Source organism: Hypomesus nipponensis, chromosome 25, assembly GCF_054491055.1.
Source record: "Hypomesus nipponensis isolate SF chromosome 25, ASM5449105v1, whole genome shotgun sequence".
Lineage (NCBI taxonomy): Eukaryota > Metazoa > Chordata > Actinopteri > Osmeriformes > Osmeridae > Hypomesus > Hypomesus nipponensis.
In genome coordinates, this window is record NC_140385.1 from 5,991,602 (window position 1) to 6,014,226 (window position 22,625).

General features: G+C 45.8%; 4 protein-coding genes, 1 long non-coding RNA gene and 1 pseudogene across 6 annotated transcripts; all 6 read left to right on the plus strand.

Annotated features, from left to right (window-relative positions):
• Window positions 1–1,348: 1,348 nt before the first annotated feature.
• On the plus strand, window positions 1,349–2,128 carry LOC146222047 (uncharacterized). The gene is made up of 3 exons (XR_014746705.1): window positions 1,349–1,555; window positions 1,736–1,837; window positions 1,960–2,128. It is a non-coding gene; the product is annotated as an uncharacterized LOC146222047 (long non-coding RNA).
• Window positions 2,129–3,229: 1,101 nt separating this feature from the next.
• On the plus strand, window positions 3,230–8,026 carry LOC146222048 (placenta-specific gene 8 protein-like). The gene is made up of 3 exons (XM_084692115.1): window positions 3,230–3,356; window positions 3,862–4,016; window positions 7,856–8,026. The coding sequence occupies exons 1-3, from the start codon at window positions 3,230–3,232 to the stop codon at window positions 8,024–8,026; spliced, it is 453 nt and encodes a 150-aa protein (XP_084548241.1).
• A 2,061-nt stretch (window positions 8,027–10,087) lies between these two features.
• Window positions 10,088–12,982, plus strand: LOC146222049 (cornifelin homolog A-like). The gene is made up of 4 exons (XM_084691568.1): window positions 10,088–10,151; window positions 11,052–11,175; window positions 11,381–11,535; window positions 12,162–12,982. Exons 2-4 carry the CDS (start codon window positions 11,067–11,069, stop codon window positions 12,282–12,284), a joined length of 387 nt encoding a protein of 128 aa, XP_084547694.1. The 5' UTR covers window positions 10,088–10,151; window positions 11,052–11,066; the 3' UTR covers window positions 12,285–12,982.
• A 983-nt stretch (window positions 12,983–13,965) lies between these two features.
• Window positions 13,966–16,080, plus strand: LOC146222050 (cornifelin homolog A-like). Its single transcript, XM_084691567.1, has 4 exons — window positions 13,966–14,220; window positions 14,558–14,710; window positions 14,875–15,029; window positions 15,635–16,080. The coding sequence occupies exons 2-4, from the start codon at window positions 14,605–14,607 to the stop codon at window positions 15,764–15,766; spliced, it is 393 nt and encodes a 130-aa protein (XP_084547693.1). The 5' UTR covers window positions 13,966–14,220; window positions 14,558–14,604; the 3' UTR covers window positions 15,767–16,080.
• Window positions 16,081–17,269: 1,189 nt separating this feature from the next.
• Window positions 17,270–19,256, plus strand: LOC146222051 (cornifelin homolog A-like; annotated as a pseudogene). The gene is made up of 4 exons (XR_014746791.1): window positions 17,270–17,282; window positions 18,084–18,207; window positions 18,407–18,561; window positions 19,134–19,256. The product of XR_014746791.1 is annotated as a cornifelin homolog A-like (transcript).
• A 952-nt stretch (window positions 19,257–20,208) lies between these two features.
• On the plus strand, window positions 20,209–21,736 carry LOC146222052 (uncharacterized). Its single transcript, XM_084691557.1, has 3 exons — window positions 20,209–20,728; window positions 21,019–21,203; window positions 21,292–21,736. Exons 1-3 carry the CDS (start codon window positions 20,311–20,313, stop codon window positions 21,541–21,543), a joined length of 855 nt encoding a protein of 284 aa, XP_084547683.1. The 5' UTR covers window positions 20,209–20,310; the 3' UTR covers window positions 21,544–21,736.
• The last annotated feature ends 889 nt before the right edge of the window (window positions 21,737–22,625 follow it).

Below are 22,625 nucleotides of genomic sequence, written 5' to 3' on the forward strand. Positions count from 1 at the left end.
CCTCGCCGAACCTATCTGCGCATGAACATAAACATTGTGACTCAACTGTCAGCCTAATGAACAACTAGGTGACCGTTGTGATGAAATATGCCAACACACACGCTCATATCGAAGTCATATTTCGAGGAATTATCAAAGTCTTACAGTTTTTACAGTCGCTGGGGCACATTTCTCAATATATAAGTCACGTTTTCAAAACTCTTCACACAGTGAGCACAACAGTGCTGTGTGTGGGCTTACCTGTGGAGCACTAATCAGTGCTTTGGCACAAAATGCATTCAACGACTACATCTTTCAAATTACATTAATTCTTTTCTCACTTTGACACAACTGTCAAAACTGTATGTACCTACAGGCCAATTTGCACATGCTTACATACTGTTTTCAAAACTGTTACGTAGTGACATGCACAATTGATTCACCAGTAGGTAACAAATTAGGTTACTACCATTTTAATACAAATTTCCGTGAGCAAAACTCATTTAGAACAATGACCTGCTAAAATCTAACAACACAGCATGTGTTGACTAATTTAGTAATAATAATAATCCTGAATTTCCCCATTGTGGGACGCATAAAGGTAGGCTATATCTTATCTTAGGCGAGAGTGTTTAGGCCACTGTGCGCTGATATAGGCCCTCAATATTCTCAATCACTATGGGGCATGTCACGGGTAAACTAATGTGCAGTGGAGCAGAGAACCCTGGAGCAGGGCATGTTCAAACCCATCATCAGAGCAGAGGCATTATCACCAAAGGCCGTAACCCCCACCACCACCAACCCCCACTACCCCCCACCCCCCCCCCCCCCCCCCCACCTACTACCTCCACCTCCCATTAGAATGAGACTTCCTTACAGGTGAATGGGAGGTGAGGGGGTGGGTCACATTGATATCTGAGATGGAATAAAACCCTAATCCCTCCATTTAGCCCCAGATCCCACCTCAGAAACAGACAAACAACTTAGCCGCTGACATGTCCAAGCAAATCTCTGTTGCTCTGCTGTTGGTCATCCTAACTTCCATCTGGAGTGAAAACGCAGGTATTATTTTAATATATATATATGGCACAGAAATGTAGATGTTGGCATTTAACTGCGTGCATAGTTGTGTTTCGTTATTGCATCTTGCTCTGCATGCCAGAGGCGTTCAGTATTCTGTCATTGTAAACTGTGCAATTTGTTTTCTGTACAATCAAACCGTTTGTTATACATGTTGTAGGCCTTTGTGATGCCTCCACCCACAGACAGCATAGCCTAGAATAAGGACATGGGCTGCCTAATTCCAGGATAAACTTGACTTTTCACCATAACTCAGTTGTTATTTGTTAATACTTGACTGGGAGAGGTTTTAATTGAACCCTCACCCACTGTGAGGAAAACCTTGCAGACCAGTTCTGTAAAGACAAACTGTAATGTCAATGGAACACACCTGACCAACTGTCCAAGGTATGCTTCACGTTCTGTTCTTCTTCAGTGTCATCTGCCAGACTGCCTTTCGTGTATGCTGTCGGCCCTTCACGAATGCCCTCAGTACGGCACGGGTGCAGATGTCAGGGTGAGTGCCCATCTGTCAGCTGGATGTGTATCACAATAAAGGAGTCATATAGATAGATTTGTGTTTGGTGTGTATCACAATGAAGGAGTCGAATAAAACGGATGATTCATGTTCGATGTGTAGTGGAATTTAAGGAGTAACTGGATGGCTCTACTGGAACAATGCTCTCTCTGCTCTCAGTTCTGGTTGGAAAAGAGACGTGTCGCAAACCAGGCGTCCCAAAAACCCCGAAGGAGAAAGAAGATGTGAAGAAATGCGTGTGCAGTAAAACACTCCGGCATGGTGAGTAAGAGCGTGCACAGGAGCACCAAATGAGAAAGTGGTTTTGTGAATTGGTTTGCTACTGACGCTTATCAACTAATATCTTTCTGTCTGTCTGTCTGTCTGTCTGTCTCTCTTCTTAGAATCCATCTTCAAGAAAGCATGTAAACCCTTCAGTAGGCGCCCCCCTTCTATCCCTTTTTTCTAAGATGATATCTTCAGCAATATGGTGGTCACTGTAAGGCATTTTGAATATGGTTTTGTTTCTTTTTATGTTTTGAATGATTTGTGTTGTTTAATCCTTCTCTTATACTGATGTGTATTTGGTTTCCTAATAAGAGCCCTGGGTGTCACTGTAACACCCTGTCAAAATAAAGGTCAAATGAACAAAATAAACACAATTCTCTCGTGTGGTCAGTCACCAAATGTCAATTTTAATAAACAAATCATTTCTAAAGCAGATGATTCATCTTGTGAAATTTATGTTGGTAATTAATTGGTAGGCAACTGTGTTATGTCTTTATTAATGTAAAACTCCAATAATATTGTGGGTCCATCAGACCATTGGGTGAGTGACACAAAAACACGACTCAAGGGATAAACACACACAGTGACACGCTTCCAAATACACAGTCACACTTATACACACAGAGTCACATACACACAATGGTAATGGAAAATCACAGCCGGTATTAGGGGCGTCTTGGCGAAGAACAGGAAATGTAGAGTAGCATGCCTCAGGTGAAGCTCTGTAAGTCCAGAAGGAACTTAGGAACAGGACTTATAGATTCCTATGAAGTAGAATGAATTGGAAAGAACAGTCACCTGTGTATAAACCAAAACAAGTTCAGTTTGGATTCTCATGAGAACAGGAGAGTTTTTCCCCCTCTGTGGATGTTTAGTGTTGACACAACACTGGAGCAACAGGGAGAGAACAGGCTGGATGACAGCATGACCAGTCATCTGAGAGAGATAGAGGAGAGAGAGAGAGAGAGAGAGAGAGAGAGAGAGAGAGAGAGAGAGAGAGAGAGAGAGAGAGAGAGAGAGAGAGAGAGAGAGAGAGAGAGAGAGAGCGTGTTAGATAGAGATCACAAGAGATAGAAAGAGCAGAGGCAGAAAGATAAAAGTCAGCTTCCATTTGCTCTATCTGGCAGCGCGGAGACATTCCAGCAGGTAGTAATGTACCTTCAGTTGTTAATCTGTTACCTAGATCAGCAGCTCTCTAATTATTTACATTTTCGTTCATTTCCAAAACATTACAGAACAGTAAGGGTGTCATCTTTCCTATCCTAAATAAATGAATTACACATAGTTAGGTGTTAGGGTTTGTAAAGACACGCGTACTGTAAGAACAGACAGCCACCCTGTAGCTGTGTGTGTGTGTGTGTGTGTCTCTCTGCACCCAGGGCAGAGATGGACAGAGAGGCCCTGCTCCTATCCTCTCCCCAGCTCCAGGTGGTGAGGGAACAGCCAGGGAGCCAGGCCCTGGAAGGCCACTGGAGCACCGGCCTTTGTGAATGCCACCAGGACCTGGGAGACAGTAAGAGACTGCTGGAGCGCTCTGTCTGTCTGTCTGTCTGTCTGTATCTCTCTCTCTCTCTCTCTCTCTCTCTCTCTCTCTCTCTCTCTCTCTCTCTCTCTCTCTCTCTCTCTCTCTCTCTCTCTCTCTCTCTCTCTCTCTCTCTCTCTCTCTCTCTCTCTCTCTCTCTCTCTCTATCAGTTATTTATGCGCTCACATTTTTTCCCACTTTTTCTCTCCCTCTCTCTTTCTCTGTCTTTCACTCTTTCTCTCTGTCTCTGCCGGAATGGGTTACCTATTTTATTGTCTACTAAGTCTTGCTAGGCCAGATTCCGAGTGTCTTCTGAAACTCTTGACCAACAAGGTGTGAAAATGTCAGTAAACATTTCCTCTTACTCTGTAACCCACACGTGAACCCACTCCACCTCAGGGAGTAAATTATTACAATAGGGCAGAAGACCAACGGTGTCCGTGTGTGTTTGTGAGTGATGTTTAAGTGTGTGTGTGTGTGTACGTGTGGTTCCAGGCTGTTTCGCGCTGTGCTGCCTGCCTGTGTACACCTGCAAGGTGTCCTGGTCAGTGGGGGCGTGCCCCTGCCTGCCTCTGCTGGACTGCATCAGCTGTGTACCTGCTGCCTCTCTGGCCATGAGAGCCTCCGTCCGAGAGCGATACGGCATCCAGGTACACACACACACAGGCGGCATTGGTTTTACCTTAAAACAAACAGTAATGACTTGACAGGGATGCTTTTACAGGTTAGATGATGCTTACTACACACACACAATCCCCAAATGATTCAAAGAATCCCCCCTCCCCCCTAAAAAAAACATGGCATTCTTTGCATTGCCAAATCTCCATCGTGTACAGTGTGTTAATATGAATACAGCCACTGCACAAAAATCCTGGGTGTTGGATGAACCAAAAGGAATGGCATTGTAACTTGATAATACTGCGGCTTTAAGGGATGATTAGCCCACACACATTCCAGAGTAGGTGTTGTTGAAACTGGTTGTTTGGCAACATTGCTCCAGCTCCTGGCTCCCTGATCCACCAGCTCTGATTGGCATCGGTTTCCCACAGACAGGAGGGCAGGTTGTGTACTGGATCTGGTACACAACCTGCCCTCAGCCATGACATATATGGCGTGCTGGAGCCAGGAGACTTGGGAGATATCACAAAATAAAAAGATGCAGAGATTAGGGAGAGAGAGAGGGGGCTGGGGGGGAGAGAGAGGGGGCTGGGGGAGAGAGAGAGGGGGGGGGGGAGAGAGGGAGAGAGAGGGGGCTGGGGGGGAGAGAGAGGGGGCTGGGGGAGAGAGAGAGAGGGGGGGGGGAGAGAGGGAGAGAGAGGGGGCTGGGGGAGAGAGAGGGGGGGCTGGGGGAGAGAGAGAGGGGGCTGGGGGAGAGAGAGAGGGGGGGGGGGAGAGAGAGAGGGGGCTGGGGGAGAGAGAGAGGGGGGGGGGAGAGAGAGGGGGCTGGGGGAGAGAGAGAGGGGGGGGGAGAGAGAGGGGGCTGGGGGAGAGAGAGAGGGGGCTGGGGGAGAGAGAGGGGGCTGGGGGAGAGAGAGAGGGGGCTGGGGGAGAGACAGAGGGGGCTGGGGGAGAGAGAGAGGGGGCTGGGGGAGAGACAGAGGGGGGGGGGAGAGAGAGAGGGGGGGGGGGGGAGAGAGAGAGGGGGCTGGGGGAGAGAGAGAGGGGGGGGGAGAGAGAGAGGGGGCTGGGGGAGAGAGAGAGGGGGGGGGGGAGAGAGAGGGGGCTGGGGGAGAGAGAGAGGGGGGGGGGGAGAGAGAGGGGGCTGGGGGAGAGAGAGAGGGGGCTGGGGGAGAGAGAGAGGGGGCTGGGGGAGAGAGAGAGGGGGCTGGGGGAGAGACAGAGGGGGCTGGGGGAGAGAGAGAGGGGGCTGGGGGAGAGACAGAGGGGGGGGGGAGAGAGAGAGGGGGGGGAGAGAGAGGGGGCTGGGGGGGAGACAGAGGGGGGGGGGGAGACAGAGGGGGGGGGGAGAGAGAGGGGGGCTGGGGGGGAGACAGAGGGGGCTGGGGGGGAGAGAGAGGGGGGGGAGAGAGAGAGGGGGCTGGGGGGAGAGAGAGAGGGGGCTGGGGGGGAGAGAGAGGGGGCTGGGGGGGAGAGAGAGGGGGCTGGGGGAGAGAGAGAGGGGGCTGGGGGGGAGAGAGGGGGGGGGGAGAGAGAGAGGGGGCTGGGGGGGAGAGAGAGAGGGGGCTGGGGGGGAGAGAGAGGGGGGGCTGGGGGGGAGAGAGAGGGGGGGGGGAGAGAGAGAGGGGGCTGGGGGAGAGAGAGAGGGGGGGGAGAGAGAGAGGGGGCTGGGGGGGAGAGAGAGGGGGGGGGGGAGAGAGAGGGGGCTGGGGGGGAGAGAGAGGGGGCTGGGGGGAGACAGAGGGGGCTGGGGGGGAGACAGAGGGGGCTGGGGGGGAGAGAGAGGGGGCTGGGGGGGAGACAGAGGGGGCTGGGGGGGAGACAGGGGGGGGGGGAGAGAGAGGGGGCTGGGGGGGAGACAGAGGGGGGGGGGGAGAGAGAGGGGGGGCTGGGGGGGAGAGAGAGGGGGGGGGGGAGAGAGAGAGGGGGGGGGAGAGAGAGGGGGGGGGGGAGAGAGAGGGGGCTGGGGGGGAGACAGAGGGGGGGGGGGAGAGAGAGGGGGGGCTGGGGGGGAGAGAGAGGGGGGGGGGAGAGAGAGAGGGGGCTGGGGGAGAGAGAGAGGGGGGGGAGAGAGAGGGGGGGCTGGGGGGGAGACAGAGGGGGGGGGGAGAGAGAGGGGGGGCTGGGGGGGAGACAGAGGGGGGGGGGAGAGAGAGGGGGCTGGGGGGGAGACAGAGGGGGCTGGGGGGGAGAGAGAGGGGGCTGGGGGGGAGACAGAGGGGGCTGGGGGGGAGACAGAGGGGGCTGGGGGGGAGAGAGAGGGGGCTGGGGGGGAGACAGAGGGGGCTGGGGGGGAGACAGGGGGGGGGGGGAGAGAGAGGGGGCTGGGGGGGAGACAGAGGGGGGGGAGAGAGAGGGGGGGCTGGGGGGAGAGAGAGGGGGGGGGGAGAGAGAGAGGGGGCTGGGGGAGAGAGAGAGGGGGGGGGGGAGAGAGGGGGGGCTGGGGGGGAGACAGAGGGGGGGGGGAGAGAGAGGGGGGGCTGGGGGGGAGACAGAGGGGGGGGGGAGAGAGAGGGGGCTGGGGGGGAGACAGAGGGGGCTGGGGGGGAGAGAGAGGGGGCTGGGGGGGAGACAGAGGGGGCTGGGGGGAGAGAGAGGGGGCTGGGGGGGAGACAGAGGGGGGGGGAGAGAGAGAGAGAGGGGGCTGGGGGGGAGACAGAGGGGGGGGAGAGAGAGAGGGGGCTGGGGGGGAGACAGAGGGGGGGGGAGAGAGAGAGGGGGCTGGGGGGGAGACAGAGGGGGGGGGAGAGAGAGGGGGCTGGGGGGGAGACAGAGGGGGGGGGAGAGAGAGAGAGGGGGCTGGGGGGGAGACAGAGGGGGGGGGAGAGAGAGGGGGCTGGGGGGGAGACAGAGGGGGGGGGGAGAGAGAGAGAGAGGGGGCTGGGGGGGAGACAGAGGGGGGGGGGGAGAGAGAGGGGGCTGGGGGGGAGACAGAGGGGGGGGGGAGAGAGAGGGGGGGGGGGGAGACAGAGGGGGGGGGGGAGAGAGAGAGAGAGAGGGGGCTGGGGGGGAGACAGAGGGGGGGGGAGAGAGAGAGAGTCAGAGAGACATAGAAAGATAGAAGAATAAGATGAGATAGAGAGACAAAGAGAGGAAAGAAGAGACAGAAGAAGAGACAGAATAACAGCAAAGGAGAGAAGTTGGCAGTAGTTTGAGACTTGCTATAGGAGCTGATGCTGACACAGAGAGGTGGTGTGGGAGGCATGCAGGCCCTGAAAGAAGCTACCGGTCACAAGATGAATAGGAGACTATTCTTAGGACAAATCCTAAGCATCTGTTGATACATGTGGTTTGAGAGGGCCTTTTTACTTACTAAAATATGTAATAGTATTAAAATGTACATTTAGATTCATAGTCAAAGTCATAAATTATACTTCAGGGTATTAATACACGTTTCAAAATACCAAAATAAATCATATAAATAGGAATGATTGATTGCATCAATATATATGTACCTCATGTAAGAGTTCTCAGTGTTTGTAGTTTCCCCAGCTGTGTCTTGTTGTAGGCTCTCAACACCAGCATCCGCGACAGCCATATAACTAACACAACAGCTGTACAGATCATGGTGCTTGATAACATAATCTGGCATGTCGCATATAACCATATAGGTTTCATTCCAGCTCTTATGATTAAAAAAATGATTAATTCATGGATGACCTCAATGGGACCATCACATCTGCAGTACTACACTTCTGCCACCAGAAGACACTATTCTGCAGATAAAAGCACATGTCTTTACTGAATTGTCAACTGTCGGTTGAGAATCAACTTCACTTGTTTAACACAACCAGAAAGTCTATAAATTGTGTCACTCTGTACTCATGGCAACTGTGTACTGTTTAATGATCTGTGTGGTTGTGTTTTATAGGGGGGAGTGTGGAGCGACTGTTTCTACGGTTGCTGTTGCTACCCACTTTCATGGTGCCAGATCTCCCGTGAGCTCAAAAGACGAGCAGCAGTCTATGCCAATACCCCCCCCTCCTCCTCCTCGGCCCAATACATCGCTCTCACCTCCCTGCAGGGGGCGCACTTGATTTAGAAGAGGCAGGATCTGACAAATCAGCCTGGACCACATGGGCACAATTATATTATTGAACTAACTGGCTTCAAACTCCTACTCCTTAACTTGGTCCCCTCCCACATCTATGGTTGGTTATCACCCAACAGCCTACTACACCTTCTACCTTACGTTTGACCTCTATATGAACTGCAAACGACTATTGATTGGGTGGTTTTTGTATTTCTTTTTCCTTTTTATAATTATTTTTACGATTGCATACAAGAGGCAACACAGATATCAGCATATTTTGTAATGTTTTACAGTTTATACACTTCCCTATGGTTTTGACCATACTCATATTCACACATTCATACGCGCCACACAGACCGTCATCCCCTCATCCGCCTTCAGACACCCTCCCACTGCTCACACACACACTCTGGACGCACAAACACCCCCCCCCCCTCCACACACACACACACACTCACTCACACACACACACACACACACACACGGTTCCCTGCTCTCAGCCAGGTTTTCGAACATTGATCTTTCTATACTTAAATAGTATTTCATTTGACCCTTCCATAACTGTAATGGTGGGGCCTCGGAGCCCTACCAATCGTTTAAGATTAACTTTTTATACACCAAAGCGGAAAATATGATCATCCATCCAATGGGATATTTAAGTGGATCTCTATTTTGAAAAATGCATCTCATGCCTGTGAATTCAAATTTGATTCTACAAGTAGTGGTCATCCATTTTTGAATCTCTAACCTGCGGACCTTCTCACATTCCCATAAGGCATGTATAAGTGTTTCCTTGTGTATGCCACATTTGACACAGACAGGGGAGAAAGAGGCATCAAATGTATTTATTTTTGATCTTGTGTAATATATTCTTGTCTTGAGCTTGTATTGTATGAGCCGCAGATTTTCATTGGTGGTGATTGTGTTTTTGTATTTCTTGCCTTTTTCTAAAATTAAAAAAAAATCTGTATTGTCTGTGTTTTGTCAGTTTTCTTTGAAATGAGCAAGTGACAAGAGACAGAAAGTTTTGTTTGCATTCAGAAAACGGAACAGAAATACAGAAGGAATAGATTTACACAACTTTGACGTTTCTGTTTCAGTGTGACCAGTCTTATTCATGTCATCAGGAAGTAGTCTGTCAAGTTTGAGTGACTTAATATGATGAAAGAATAGAAAAGAGTAAAAAAAAAAAAAAAAGCACATTAGAACAGGTTTTCCAAATACTAGTTCCCAGTATGCAACGAGTCACATGGAATGCTACCTGTCCGGGGAAACTTGGCTTTCTTTTTGTCACCATCTGACAAATCATTAGTACTGTCTCTACAACCCAAGGTCAAAGGATGTTTCCACAGCCCTGGGCTCTCGGCCAAGATTTTCTGCCATCACCAGAGCAAACATATCTGTAATAGGAGCCGATTATTTTCCTTTACCATCTGTCTGGACCACAGACATATAGATAAGGGTGATGGTGGTAGCTTAGCAACGATGCTAAGACCCTCTCTATATTTCAAAGAAACACCCTTTTTATAAACAACTTACAAAATATTTTATGTTATTGACATATTTGACTGAAGCAGTGTGTTGGATGGTGATGATGTCATGCCTGCATGTAAAAAGGTTGAAGCTTTGGCCATAAAACTAAAGTCTAGATGAAGTAATTAGGTTTCTAGCAAAAGATCATCACAGCCTTCCGCTAGAAAAAGTCCAATAAGGACAACCTAAGTATTAGTGGTATAGTTCTGTACAGATCTGAGTCCTATGACAGGATACATCCTCGTACTGTGTCACCTTTGTCACAAAAATCACCTTTGGAGTCAGACATCGACAGTTCTTTGACAGTTGTGACAATGAGGAACATTTCCTAGAGGGATGTGAGGTGAGGTACACAAGATAGCACTGAGTTTCTGGGGAAATACATGTGAAAATGAAGTGTGCAGGGCAGGGATGATCTGAGAGTCGAATGTATTCTTTAAATAAAAACTGGTTGAACCAGATAAATACCAGTCTGGGTATGAGGTAAACCAGTGAGTCAGCCTAAAAGTTTCTCATTCTATAAAACAGCACCCTTCAGTGTCCTGGGTTCAGTGTCTTCCCTTCTGGACTCTTCTCTCCAGCTTCTCAGGAAAATACACAGGTATGAAATTGTATGAAGTCTTAAAGCAAGGGACTGCAGGCATGTAGAACTTTCTTGTGGAGTTTTGCTTACATGTTTTGATGAGAATATACATGAAACAGCTGTCTCTTCCTGCTCCATGTGTAAGACTATAGCTTCAGCATGAACTGTAGCAACTACTACCTACTACATAAGTACTGATAAGGGCCGGGTTTCCCTTAGCGTTAAGAGCTTCTTAACGAATCTGGGAAACCTAGCCAAGGTCATTTTGAATAACTGTTGTTAACTAAGACGCTGTTACAATTGCACTTGTTGAGTGACATTTTGTGGTGACACCTTACAGTAGGCTGCAGTAGCTATGATGTAACTAGCAATATGTGTTGTAAAAACATAAGTACACAGGAATTGCTGTTAAGTGTTAGTGGTACTGCTTGCTAATTGTGATAGAAGACCCAGTATGGAGGAGGGGTATAGGGGGGAAGTGGATGTTGTAAAGGGGCAGTTGAAGTAGTAATAGATCCCTGTCAACACTCAATGACCCCCCCCCCCCACACACACACACACACGGTCTGTACTTCCTCAAACCAAGACTCAATTGTGTAATATCTTAAGGTATTGCAAACATGTAGCATTTCCTATGTAACTACTATGCTGTTACTCTTTGTAGTTATATATTTAATATAACCTTAATGTTAATTTTCCCAAATGTATCATTCTTTAAAAAATTGTAAACTTATTTGCAGGCAAGGAATACATTCATGACATTATTATTAATTGTTATTCACACAATTGTTTAAAGTACTAATAATGTACTGTAATGTTGCCATCATCAAAGATGTGGTATGTATGCCATGACAGTTTGAAATGATATCTGAACTGGTTGTTGGTCGCCTGTCTTACTGTTATAACTTGACTCCACAGATTCATCACTTCAACATGACTACTACAAAGATGGTCATTCAACAGCCCCAGGCATTCGCCTTGGCAACGACATCCAACCAATGGAGCTCAGGCATCTGTGACTGCACTAAAGAAATGTCATCTTGTAAGTTCAACCTTGTGGAAGTGTATACACACCTGTGTGAGCGTGTGTGTGTATGTGAGCGTGTGTGTGTGTGTCTAAGCTGTATGCACAAAGGGGCAAGCGTTTGTTTGAAACAGAGAAAGAACAAATAACAAAGACAAAATAACAGCTCAACAATAACAATAAAAAAGACCTAACATGAAACTCATGAAACTTTTCTCCCCAGGCTGTTTTGCGTTTTGGTGCTTCCCTTGCTTTGCATGTATCACAGCGAAGGAAGCAGGAGAGTGTCTGTGTCTGCCGCTGCTTGACTGGTTCGGAGCGATCCCTCCAGCCACCATGTCTCTGAGAGCTTCTCTACGCCATCGCTACGGCATCGAGGTGGGGACAAACAGAACACACACACCTCAATTCATGTCTTTCTGCTTTCTTCCTTCACACTTACATTGAGATTGTTTGTCACGCAGTAGCACCCCTACGCCGTGATTTGACATGAATTGTGTTATTTTTATTCATCTACTTGTGTACCTCATATATATTTTCATGTGGATGGTGTCTTTCTCCTGGTCTTTGGCATTTCACTTACCTTTCATCTGACCCGGAACCAACCAAACCTGTTCCACTAAGCTTTCAAATATAAAGGAGCCTCGCCCACGTCCATAGATAACACACAAGTTTTGTAAGATCTGTTTGTTTGACTGGAAGACTTGGGTCAGAGAAGGGCTCTGAAACATCATTTTCTCTATTTGGTCACCCACAAAGTTTCCGCTCATTGTTCTTAAACAATACATCAGGGTTGTCGATACTGGTTGTAAAGGAATTGTCTGTAAGACTCTCTCTTTCTCTTTCTCCCTCTCTCTTTCTCTCTCTCTTTCTATCTCTCTCTTTCTTTCTCTCTCTTTCTTACTCACACACACAAACACTCTCCTTTCTCTTTATCTCACTCACTCTCTATCTTTCTCTCGCTCTCTTCTTATCTCTCTAACCCTTCTCTCTCTTTCTTTCAGGGCACCCTATGTAATGACTGTCTGTACTCCGTCTTCTGTGGGCCCTGTGCCTGGTGTCAAATGTCTCGAGAGATGAAGACCAGAGTGCAACCCATCACCCTCATCAATACGCGGCCTCACTAAGGACCTGGTCGTCATTATCATCATCATCATCTTCATCATCATAAACACAGAAGCTAGATAGCCTTTACACACTGCCCTATCTGTTACCACTGGTTCAGTGTCATCTCCACTGGTAACCATGACACATCTCACACACACTGTCATCATGACACACACTGTCGTCATCACACGCACTGCCAACGTCAGGACTCACATCTCACATGTGGCGGATCTCTGATCAGCTGGGTCTGGTGTGTCTCTTTCCTCCAGTCACACTGTCACGCCGCACTGATCGTAGACAGATCCTGTATCCTGATGCGCACCTGTCCAGCCCATTCCCATCGATTCCTGTCTAGTCCTGTGTAGCCTAACCTAGCCCTTCAACATCGATATTTTACTAATGAGCTGTTCTGGTAATTATTCAGTTGGATAATGTATCCATTATCTTTGCTTCCATGCTCTGCTGATACTGTTACAGTAAAACTCTGCATTTAGAATAAAACCTTTGTGAAAATATTGAATATTGTTGAAGCAGATATAGATTTAACACAAAGACTTTAACCTAGAAGAAATATTTTGCTGATGCTTGCCCCATCCATTGGTACTCTTTGGTCTATGTAAAATACACTTCTGTAAACATTTTCAAATAACAAATCACTCATCCAGAAAGCCTCTTATTAAAAAACATTACAGTACCACTATGTTTAATATATTTATTCCTGTACATCATTTATTGTAATAAAATATATGTGTATGAGACTTATGCCTTTTCTCCATGAGGTAAAACAATCTAAGGTAGTACAATCCCATGCAAATCACACTCATGCAAATGAACACCGTTCCAGTCACAGTTCCTCCATTCTGCTGAAGGTTTAATGTTGAGCCAGCTTAGTAACTGATGCTCCCACACTCTGGTTCAGGTGAGTGACCAGGTGAGTGACCAGGTGAGTGACCAGGTGAGTGACCAGGTGAGTGCCTTCTGTTCCACAACTAGAAAACTCACATAGACAAATGAGAGTTACTGCATGGACTATCATGTGAAACAGGGTTAATGTAGCGAGAGAGAGAGAGAGAGAGAGAGAGAGAGAGAGAGAGAGAGAGAGAGAGAGAGAGAGAGAGAGAGAGAGAGAGAGGGAAATAGGGTGAAAGTGAGTCAGAGAGAGATTGAAAGATAGAAGAATAAGATGAGATAGAGAGACTGAAAGAAAGGAATGAAAAGACAGAAGAAGAGAGAAAATGACAGTAAAGGAGAACAGTTGGCAATAGTATGAGACTTGCTATAGGAGCTGATGCTGAACCAGAGAGGAGGTGTGGGAGGCATGCAGGCCCTGAAAGAAGCTACCGGTCACGAGATGAATAGGAGACTATTCTTAGGACAAATCCTGTGCATCTGTTGATACATGTGGTTTGAGAGGGCCTTTTTACTTACTAAAATATGTAATAATATTAAAATGTCCAGATTAATAGTCACAGTCATATATTATACTTCAGTGTATTCATACAAGTTTCAATCAAAACAAACAAAGACTAACACAGCCAGACGACTATAAATTGTGTCACTCTGTACCCATTGCAACTGTGTAGCCCACTGTATAATGATCTGTGTGGTTGTGTTTTATAGGGGGGAGTGTGGAGCGACTGTTTCTACGGTTGCTGTTGCTACCCACTTTCATGGTGCCAGATCTCCCGTGAGCTCAAAAGACGAGCAGCAGTCTATACCACTAACTCTCCCTCCTCCTCGGACCGATACATCGCTTTCAACTTCCTGCAGGGGGCGCACTTGATTTAGAAGAGGCATCATCCGACAAATGAGCCTGGACCACATGGGCTCAATTATGTCATTTAATTAATTAGTTTTAAACTCCTACTCCTTAACTTGGTCCCCTCCCACATCTATGGTTGGTTATCACCCACCTCATGTTTGACCTCATATGAACTGCAAACAGCTGTGGATTGGGTAGATTTTGTATTTCTTGACTTCATGTAGCCTACAATTCTCAAATTTGTGTTGTCTGTGTTTTGTCCGTTGGGGGAGGGGGGGGGTGTGTGTTGTGTTTTGGGCTAATGCTACTGTGTTCTCGGCTAATGCTGTTGTGTTCTCGGCTGATGATGTGGTGTGAACCAATTTGGTTGGGTTGTCACTTAATGTTGTGTTGTTGTAAGTAGGCCTAGTTGATTGTTTTTTTTTATGTAGCGTTTTTATACATGTTTTGTTTTTGTTAATGTCGTTGTGTTAATGTTATTTTTTTTCCTTCTTTAATGTTGTTTTGTTGTGCACCCGTGGGCCAGCGTAGGTTTGAAACTTAATCATCGCTTGAAATCTTGAAATCATAGCTTCAACATGACTTCAAAAATGGTCATTCAACAGCCCCAGGCATTCGCCACGGTAACGACATCCAATCAATGGAGCTCAGACATCTGTGACTGCACTAAAGACATGAAATCTTGTAAGCTTTACCTTGTGGAAATGTATACACACGTGTGTGAGCGTGTGTCTAAGCTGTATGCACAAAGGTTCGAGCGTATGTTTGAAACAGAGAAAGAAAAAATAAAGAAAGAATAACAGTAAAAAACTAACTAACGTGAAACTCATGAAACCTTTACCCCCCAGGCTGTTTGGCGTTTTGGTGCTTGCCTTGCTTTACATGCATCACAGCGAAGGAAGCAGGAGAGTGTCTGTGTCTTCCGATGCTTAACTGCTTTGGGCTTATCCCCCCCGCCACCATGTCCCTGAGAGCTTCTCTACGCTACCGCTACGGTATCAAGGTAGGGACAAACAGAACACACACGCCTCGATTCATGTGTTTTCGTTTTCTTCCTTCACACTTGAGATTGTTTGTCACCCAGTATAGCACCCCTACGCCGTGATTTGACGTGAATTGTGTTATTTTTATTTATCTACTTGTGTACCTCATATACATTTTCATGTGGATGGTGTCTTTCTCCTGGTCTAAGGCATTTCACTTACCTTTCATCTGACCCAGAGCCAACCAACCTGTTCCACTAAGCTTTCGAATATAAAGGAGCCTTGCCCACGTCCATAGATAACACACAGGTTTTGTAAGATCTGTTTGTTTGACTGGAAGTAAGAGAAGGGCTCTGAAACATCATTTTCTCTATTTGTCAATGGTCACCCACCTAGTTTCTGCTCATTATCCTTAAACAATGCATCAGGGTTGTCGGTACGGGTTGTAAAGGAATTGTCTGTAAAACTCTGCCTTGTTCTCTCTCTCTCTTTCTCTCTCACTCACTCACTCACTCACTCACTCACTCACTCACTCACTCACTCACTCACTCACTCACTCACTATCACACACACACACACACACAACACTCCTCTCTCTCACTCACTCTCTCTCTCTTTCTTTCAGGGCACCCTATGTAATGACTGTGTGTTCTCCTTCTTCTGTGGGCCCTGTGCCTGGTGTCAAATGTCTAAGGAGATGAAGACCAGAGTGCAACCCATCACTCTCACCTCCCTGCAGGGGGCGCACTTGATATAGAAGAGGCAGGATCTGACAAATGAGCCTGGACCACATGGGCTCAATTATATCAGTTAATTAATTAGCCTTTAACTCCTTAACTTGGTCCCCTCCCACATTTATGGTTGGTTTTATCACCCACGTCTGTACAACGCATTCTACCTCACGTTTGACCTCATATGAAATGTAAACAACTGTTGATTGGGTCGTTTTTGTATTTCTTGACCTCATCAAGTGTAAGTGAGAGTATAAAAAAGTACATTAGAACAGGTTTTCCTAATAGTTAATTCTGTAGCTGGCTGGCAATAATGTGAATAAACAGGTTTTTTTTTCTCCACACTGACTGGCTACATTAGGTTAGCCAAGTGCTGACCACTGGGAGGGAAACCCCTGGGTACCTAACGATGTTGGGGGTGAGGTGTTCAGAATAGCCAAAGGAGCAGCAGTGTTTACATTCAAATGTTTCACAAGATTAGTACGAGCTAGCATGTACAGTCGTCAACACCATGCAAGCATGAAAAACTCAACCATCGTGCATGGCGTCTTCTTCTAATTACAAAATCCCAAACATATGACTCCCTAGCTGAGCCACTGAGTGGTTGGCAGCAGTCTGTCTTACTGCAACAGCAGGATTAGTTGATCGGGCATGCATGATGATTTACTTTTTATCAAGTGGTACCTGACGCTTAAAATATAAAATATGACTAGCTTATCAGTATTACAGTCCAATAGCTCAGCTTACATGAAAAGGACTGTGAAATTAGGTAAACTTTGTCTGGTTTTGTCTTACCACTTATTAGTGAATTAAGCTTTACTGCTAGTTCCCAGTATGTGACGAGTGACGTGGAATGCTACCTGTCCAGGTGAACCTAGGCTGTCCAGCCCTGTGCTCTTGGCCAAGATTTTCTGCCATCACCAAAGCAAACGTATTTCTAATAGGAGCCAATTATTTTCCTTTACCATCTGTATGGACAACGGACATAAATATATATATATATATATATATATACCTTATATATATATATATATATATATATATATATATATATATATATATATATATATATATTTACCTTATATATATATATATATATATATATATATATATATATATATATATATATAAAGGTAAACACATGCCCTCCCATTTGGTGGTAGCTTAGCAACCTTGCTAAGACCCTCCGTCTATTTCAAAGAATCTCCCTTTTACAAACATCTTACTAAATATTTAATTGACATATTTAATTGACATGGTTGTGACGATGAGGAACACCCCCAACAGAGATGTGAGGTGAGGTACACAAGATAGCACTGAGCTTCTGGGGAGATACATGTGGAAATGAAGTGTGCAGGGCAGGGATGATCTGAGAGTCGAATGTATTCTTTTAATAAAAACTGGATGAACCAGATGAATGAGAGGTTAACCAGTGTTTCAGCCTGAGAGTTTCTCATTCTATAAAACAGCACCCTTCAGTGTCCTGGGTTCAGTGTCTTCCCTTCTGGACTCTTCTCTCCAGCTTCTCAGGAAAATACACAGGTATGAAATTGTATGAAGTCTTAAAGCAAGGGACTGCAGGCATGTAGAACTTTCTTGTGGAGTTTTGCTTACATGTTTTGATGAGAATATACATGAAACAGCTGTCTCTTCCTGTTCCATGTGTAAGACTATAGCTTCAGCATGAACTGTAGCAACTACTACATAACTACTGATAAGTTCATTTTGAATAACTTGTTAACTATGACGCTGTTACAATTACACTTGTCGAGTGACATTTTGTGGTGACACTCTACAGTAGGCTGCAGTAGCTATGATGTAACTAGCAATATGTGTTGTAAAAATTGCTTTGTCATTAAATGTTAAGTGTTAATGGTACTGCTTGCTAATTGTGTTAGAAGACACATTATGGAGGAGGGGTATAGGGGGGAAGTGGATGTTGTAAAGGGGCAGTTGAAGCAGTAATAGATCCCTGTCAACACTCATTGACCCCCCCCCCACACACACACACACACACAGTCTTGTGTAATAAGACTCACTTGTGTAATAACTTAAGGTATAGCAAACATGTAGCATTTCCTATGTAATTATTATGTTACTATAAGTATTGCTATGTAGTTATTTATTTCATGTAACCTTAATGTAAAGTGTTCCCAAATGTATCATTCTCTCAAAAATTGTCAACATATTTGCAGGAAAGGAATACATTCATGACATTATTATCAATTGTTATTCACATAATTGTTTAAAGTACTAATAATGTACTGTAATGTTGCCATCATCAAAGATGCGGTATGTATGGTTGTTGGTCACCTGTCATACTGTTATAACTTGACTCCACAGAATCATCGCTTCAACATGACTACTACAAAGATGGTCATTCAACAGCCCCAGGCATTTGCCTTGGCAACGACATCCAACCAATGGAGCTCAGGCATCTGTGACTGCACTAAAGAAATGTCATCTTGTAAGTTTAACCTAGTGGAAGTGTATACACACCTGTGTGAGTGTGTGTCTGTGTGTGTGTGTGTGTGTCTAAGCTGTATGCACAAAGGGGCAAGCGTATGTTTGAAACAGAGAAAGAACAAATAACAAAGACAAAATAACAGCTCAACAATAACAATAAAAAAGACCTAACATGAAACTCATGAAACTTTCCTCCCCAGGCTGTTTTGCGTTTTGGTGCTTCCCTTGCTTTGCATGTATCACAGCGAAGGAAGCAGGAGAGTGTCTGTGTCTGCCGCTGCTTGACTGGTTCGGAGCGATCCCTCCAGCCACCATGTCTCTGAGAGCTTCTCTACGCCATCGCTACGGCATCGAGGTGAGGACAAACAGAACACACACACTTAAATTCATGTCTTTCTGCTTTCTTCCTTCACACTTACATTGAGATTGTTTGTCACGCAGTAGCAGTCCTACACCGTGATTTGACATGAATTGTGTTATTTTTATTCATCTACTTGTGTACCTCATATATATTTTCATGTGGATGGTGTCTTTCTCCTGGTCTTTGGCATTTCACTTACCTTTCATCTGACCCGGAACCAACCAAACCTGTTCCACTAAGCTTTCGAATATAAAGGAGCCTTGCCCACGTCCATAGATAACACACAAGTTTTGTAAGATCTGTTTGTTTGACTGGAAGACTTGGGTCAGAGAAGGGCTCTGAAACATCATTTTCTCTATTTGGTCACCCACAAAGTTTCCGCTCATTGTTCTTAAACAATTCATCACGGTTGTTGATACGGAATATAAGAAATTGTATAACTATCTCTCTTGTTCTCTTTCTCTCCCGCTTTCTCCCTCTCACTCTCACTCTCTCTCTCACACACACAAACATTTTCCTCTCTCTTTCTTTTTCTCTCTCTATAACCCTCCTGCTCTCTCTTTCAGGGCACCCTATGTAATGACTGTCTGTACTCCGTCTTCTGTGGGCCCTGTGCCTGGTGTCAAATGTCTCGAGAGATGAAGACCAGAGGGTAACCCATCACCCTCATCAATACGCGGCCTCACTAAGGACCTGGTCGTCATCATCATCATCTTCATCATCATAAACACAGAAGCTAGATAGCCTTTACACACTGCCCTATCTGTTACCACTGGTTCAGTGTCATCTCCACTGGTAACCATGACACATCTCACACACACTGTCATCATGACACACACTGTCGTCATCACACGCACTGCCAACGTCAGGACTCACATCTCACATGTGGCGGATCTCTGATCAGCTGGGTCTGGTGTGTCTCTTTCCTCCAGTCACACTGTCAGGCCGCACTGATCGTAGACAGATCCTGTATCCTGATGCGCACCTGTCCAGCCTATTCCCATCGATTCCTGACTAGTCCTGTGTAGCCTAACCTAGCCCTTCAACATCGATATTTTACTAATGAGCTGTTCTGGTAATTATTCAGTTGGATAATGTATCCATTATCTTTGCTTCCATGCTCGGCTGGTACTGTTTATGCTTTGCATTTACAATTAAACATCTGTTTCAATATTGAATATTTTTGAAGCAGATACATATAGATTTATCACAAAGACCCAGAAGACATCTTTTTCACATGCTTGCCCCATCCGTTGGTTCTCTTTGGTCTAAGTAAAATACACTACTGTAAACATTTTCCAATAACAAATCACTCATCCAAAAAGCCTCTTATTAAAAAACAGTACCACTATGTTTAATATACTTATTAACGTACGTACATCATTTATGGTAATAAAATATATCTGTATGAGACTTTTGCCTGTCTTCTTTAAAACAATCTAAGGTAGTACAATCCCATGCAAACCACACTCATGCAAATGAACACCGTTCCAGTCACAGTTCCTCCATTCTGCTGAAGGTTTAATGTTGAGCCAGCTTAGTAACTGATGCTCCCACACTCTGGTTCAGGTGAGTGACCAGGTGAGTGACCAGGTGAGTGACCAGGTGAGTGCCTTCTGTTCCATAACTAGAAAACTCACATAGACAAATGAGAGTTACTGCATGGACTATCATGTGAATTGTGGTTGATGTATTTCAGTTAGTGCTGGTATGAAGGCACTTTGAACGTGTGCATTCAAGGGAATGGTATACACTGTATGTAGGTTTGGAACAGACGACAAACAAATTGATCCATCAGGGAATGTGTGCAATATGAAGGTAATGGATGTGGGCTGGACTGATTGTTGTCAGTTACATACAAAGGCTCTTTGGTGCCATGTCAACTTACAGAACAACTGGAGGAAGTCAGATCATGAGAAAACAAATGTGCCAAAGCCATTTCCTACGCTTCAGTCCAAGGTCGAACGTCAATTTGGCGCCATTGGAAGAAACGTGTTGTTGTTGAATAAATCCCATGTATTTTTCTGTTGGATAGAAACCATGGCAACCAATGTCATCATAAACCACCAGCCCCCCCAGCCCCCACCCCAGGCTATTCTAGCAGTCCAGACCAACCAGTGGAGTACAGGAATCTGTGGATGCTTTGATGATCTGCAAGTCTGTGAGTCTACTTACAAGTTTGTCAGCTACTCCGGTTACATTTGAAAGTGTAATTTTAAATCAGTTTTCAGACTGGAAAATCAAATCAAGAGTATGGGTACCTCATGTTTTGTTTCTTGGTTTGACAGTAATTAGGAATTGTTAATCTCTTTATTTTGTGTCATATTTGTAGACTTGCTGTACTGTGAATTCTGCCTCAGTCAATATGATCACGGTTTATACTGTTATAAAGAGTGAGGTAAGGCTTTGTTTTATATCTGTCCTCATCAATCTCTTCCCTGAACTTCTCAGGCTGCTTTGCCTACTGGTGCTTCCCGTGTTTCGCCTGCACCACTGCCTCTGAGTTCGGAGAGTGTTTCTGTCTCCCCCTGCTGGACGTGGGATGCGGCGGCATGCAGATGCTGGGGCTACCCAGCTGCACTCCGCCCGTCTCCATGTCCATGAGGGTGGCGGTGCGCAACCGCTACGGCATTCAGGTGGGTCCAAAAGTGGTGTGACTGTTTGCCCAAAGTTTATTTTTATTTTTTTACAAAGGTATAAATGAAGTTGTAATTTCTTCTCCAGGGGGACATGACAGACGACTGCGTCTACGCCACCTTCTGTAACGTGTGCTCCTGGTGTCAGATGGCCAGGGAAATAAAGAGACGCAGCCAGCCGTTCACCCTCATCAACGCCCAGCCCACAGTGTTGGCCCAGACCCAAGCCCAGGCCCAGGCCATGATGGTGGCAGCCTCTCCCCAGACAGGGGTCATCTCCAGCCAGCCTCACATCTCCCCCGCCAGCCCCCAGGCCCTCATGACCACCAGGTTCATGTAATTTCTGACATCACAAAGATTTTTTATTCGGCTATTATGTGACTTGGTCCTGTTGCTTTATGTTTCATTTCTTAGTGCTTTATTGTCCCCCAAAGAGTTGTAAAGTTTGTTATAGTGTGTGGTTTATTGGAGCAGAGAAAATACAGTCTGTGTGTTGCTCAGAATCCCTCTTTTGTGTTATGTACTGTATGTATGAGAATATGTGTGTGTGTGTGTGTGTGTGTGTGCGTGGGTGCGTGTGTGTGTGCGCGTGTGTGTGTGCGTGTGTGTGTGTGTGTGTGTGTGCGTGTGTGTGTGCGCGTGTGTGTGTGCGTGCGTGTGTGTGTGTGTGTGAGGGTGGGGGAATTTCGTTTTCAAAACAGAAGGCTCTCTCATAGCACCAACCTAACACTAGCCTCTAGAATTCAGTGACCTTACATCTCAGTCGTCTATGAAAAGACAATGACGAAAACATTTTCACACCTTTTTTGAAAAAAAAAATCTTACCGTTACGAGTTACCCTTCATAAATCTGTTAAAGCGAGAAGCATGGAAATAAAGTGTATCACATTTAACGATCAAGTCTGAACTCTCTTGATATTCCAGTCACCTGCCTGTTTGTTGCTTCAACAACACAACTGAGCAATGAACTCCCCCAAAGTAGAGCACATCCAAAGTGATTATGGGCTACGTGTCGTAACCATGGCGATGCGTGTATGGCTCACTGGAATCTTTTCGCAGAGGTTGATTTGTTGAAGCCGTAAAACGTACAATGCTGCATAGAAACATCGTTTAGCACAAATGAATCAGTGCATTTCAATCTGATGCAACTGAAGAATAAAGTTAGCATTAAAATGATTCATAAAAAGGAGGGTTTGTTTATTTTTGAATTACTGATGTCACACTTTCTCAAGGAAGTGCAGATGATAAGACCAGGTGTTCTGATTCGCCCTTGGCTTCCAGCTTCTACCACCTTTTTATTACCAAGGCAACGGTAAGGCACCTGTCCATGACAGCCACAATCCAACATGGGCTCATTGACCTCTAGGATCACTCCAGGGTCATGACCTTCTACTTACAATGACCCTTTTCAATAGCTGGGACC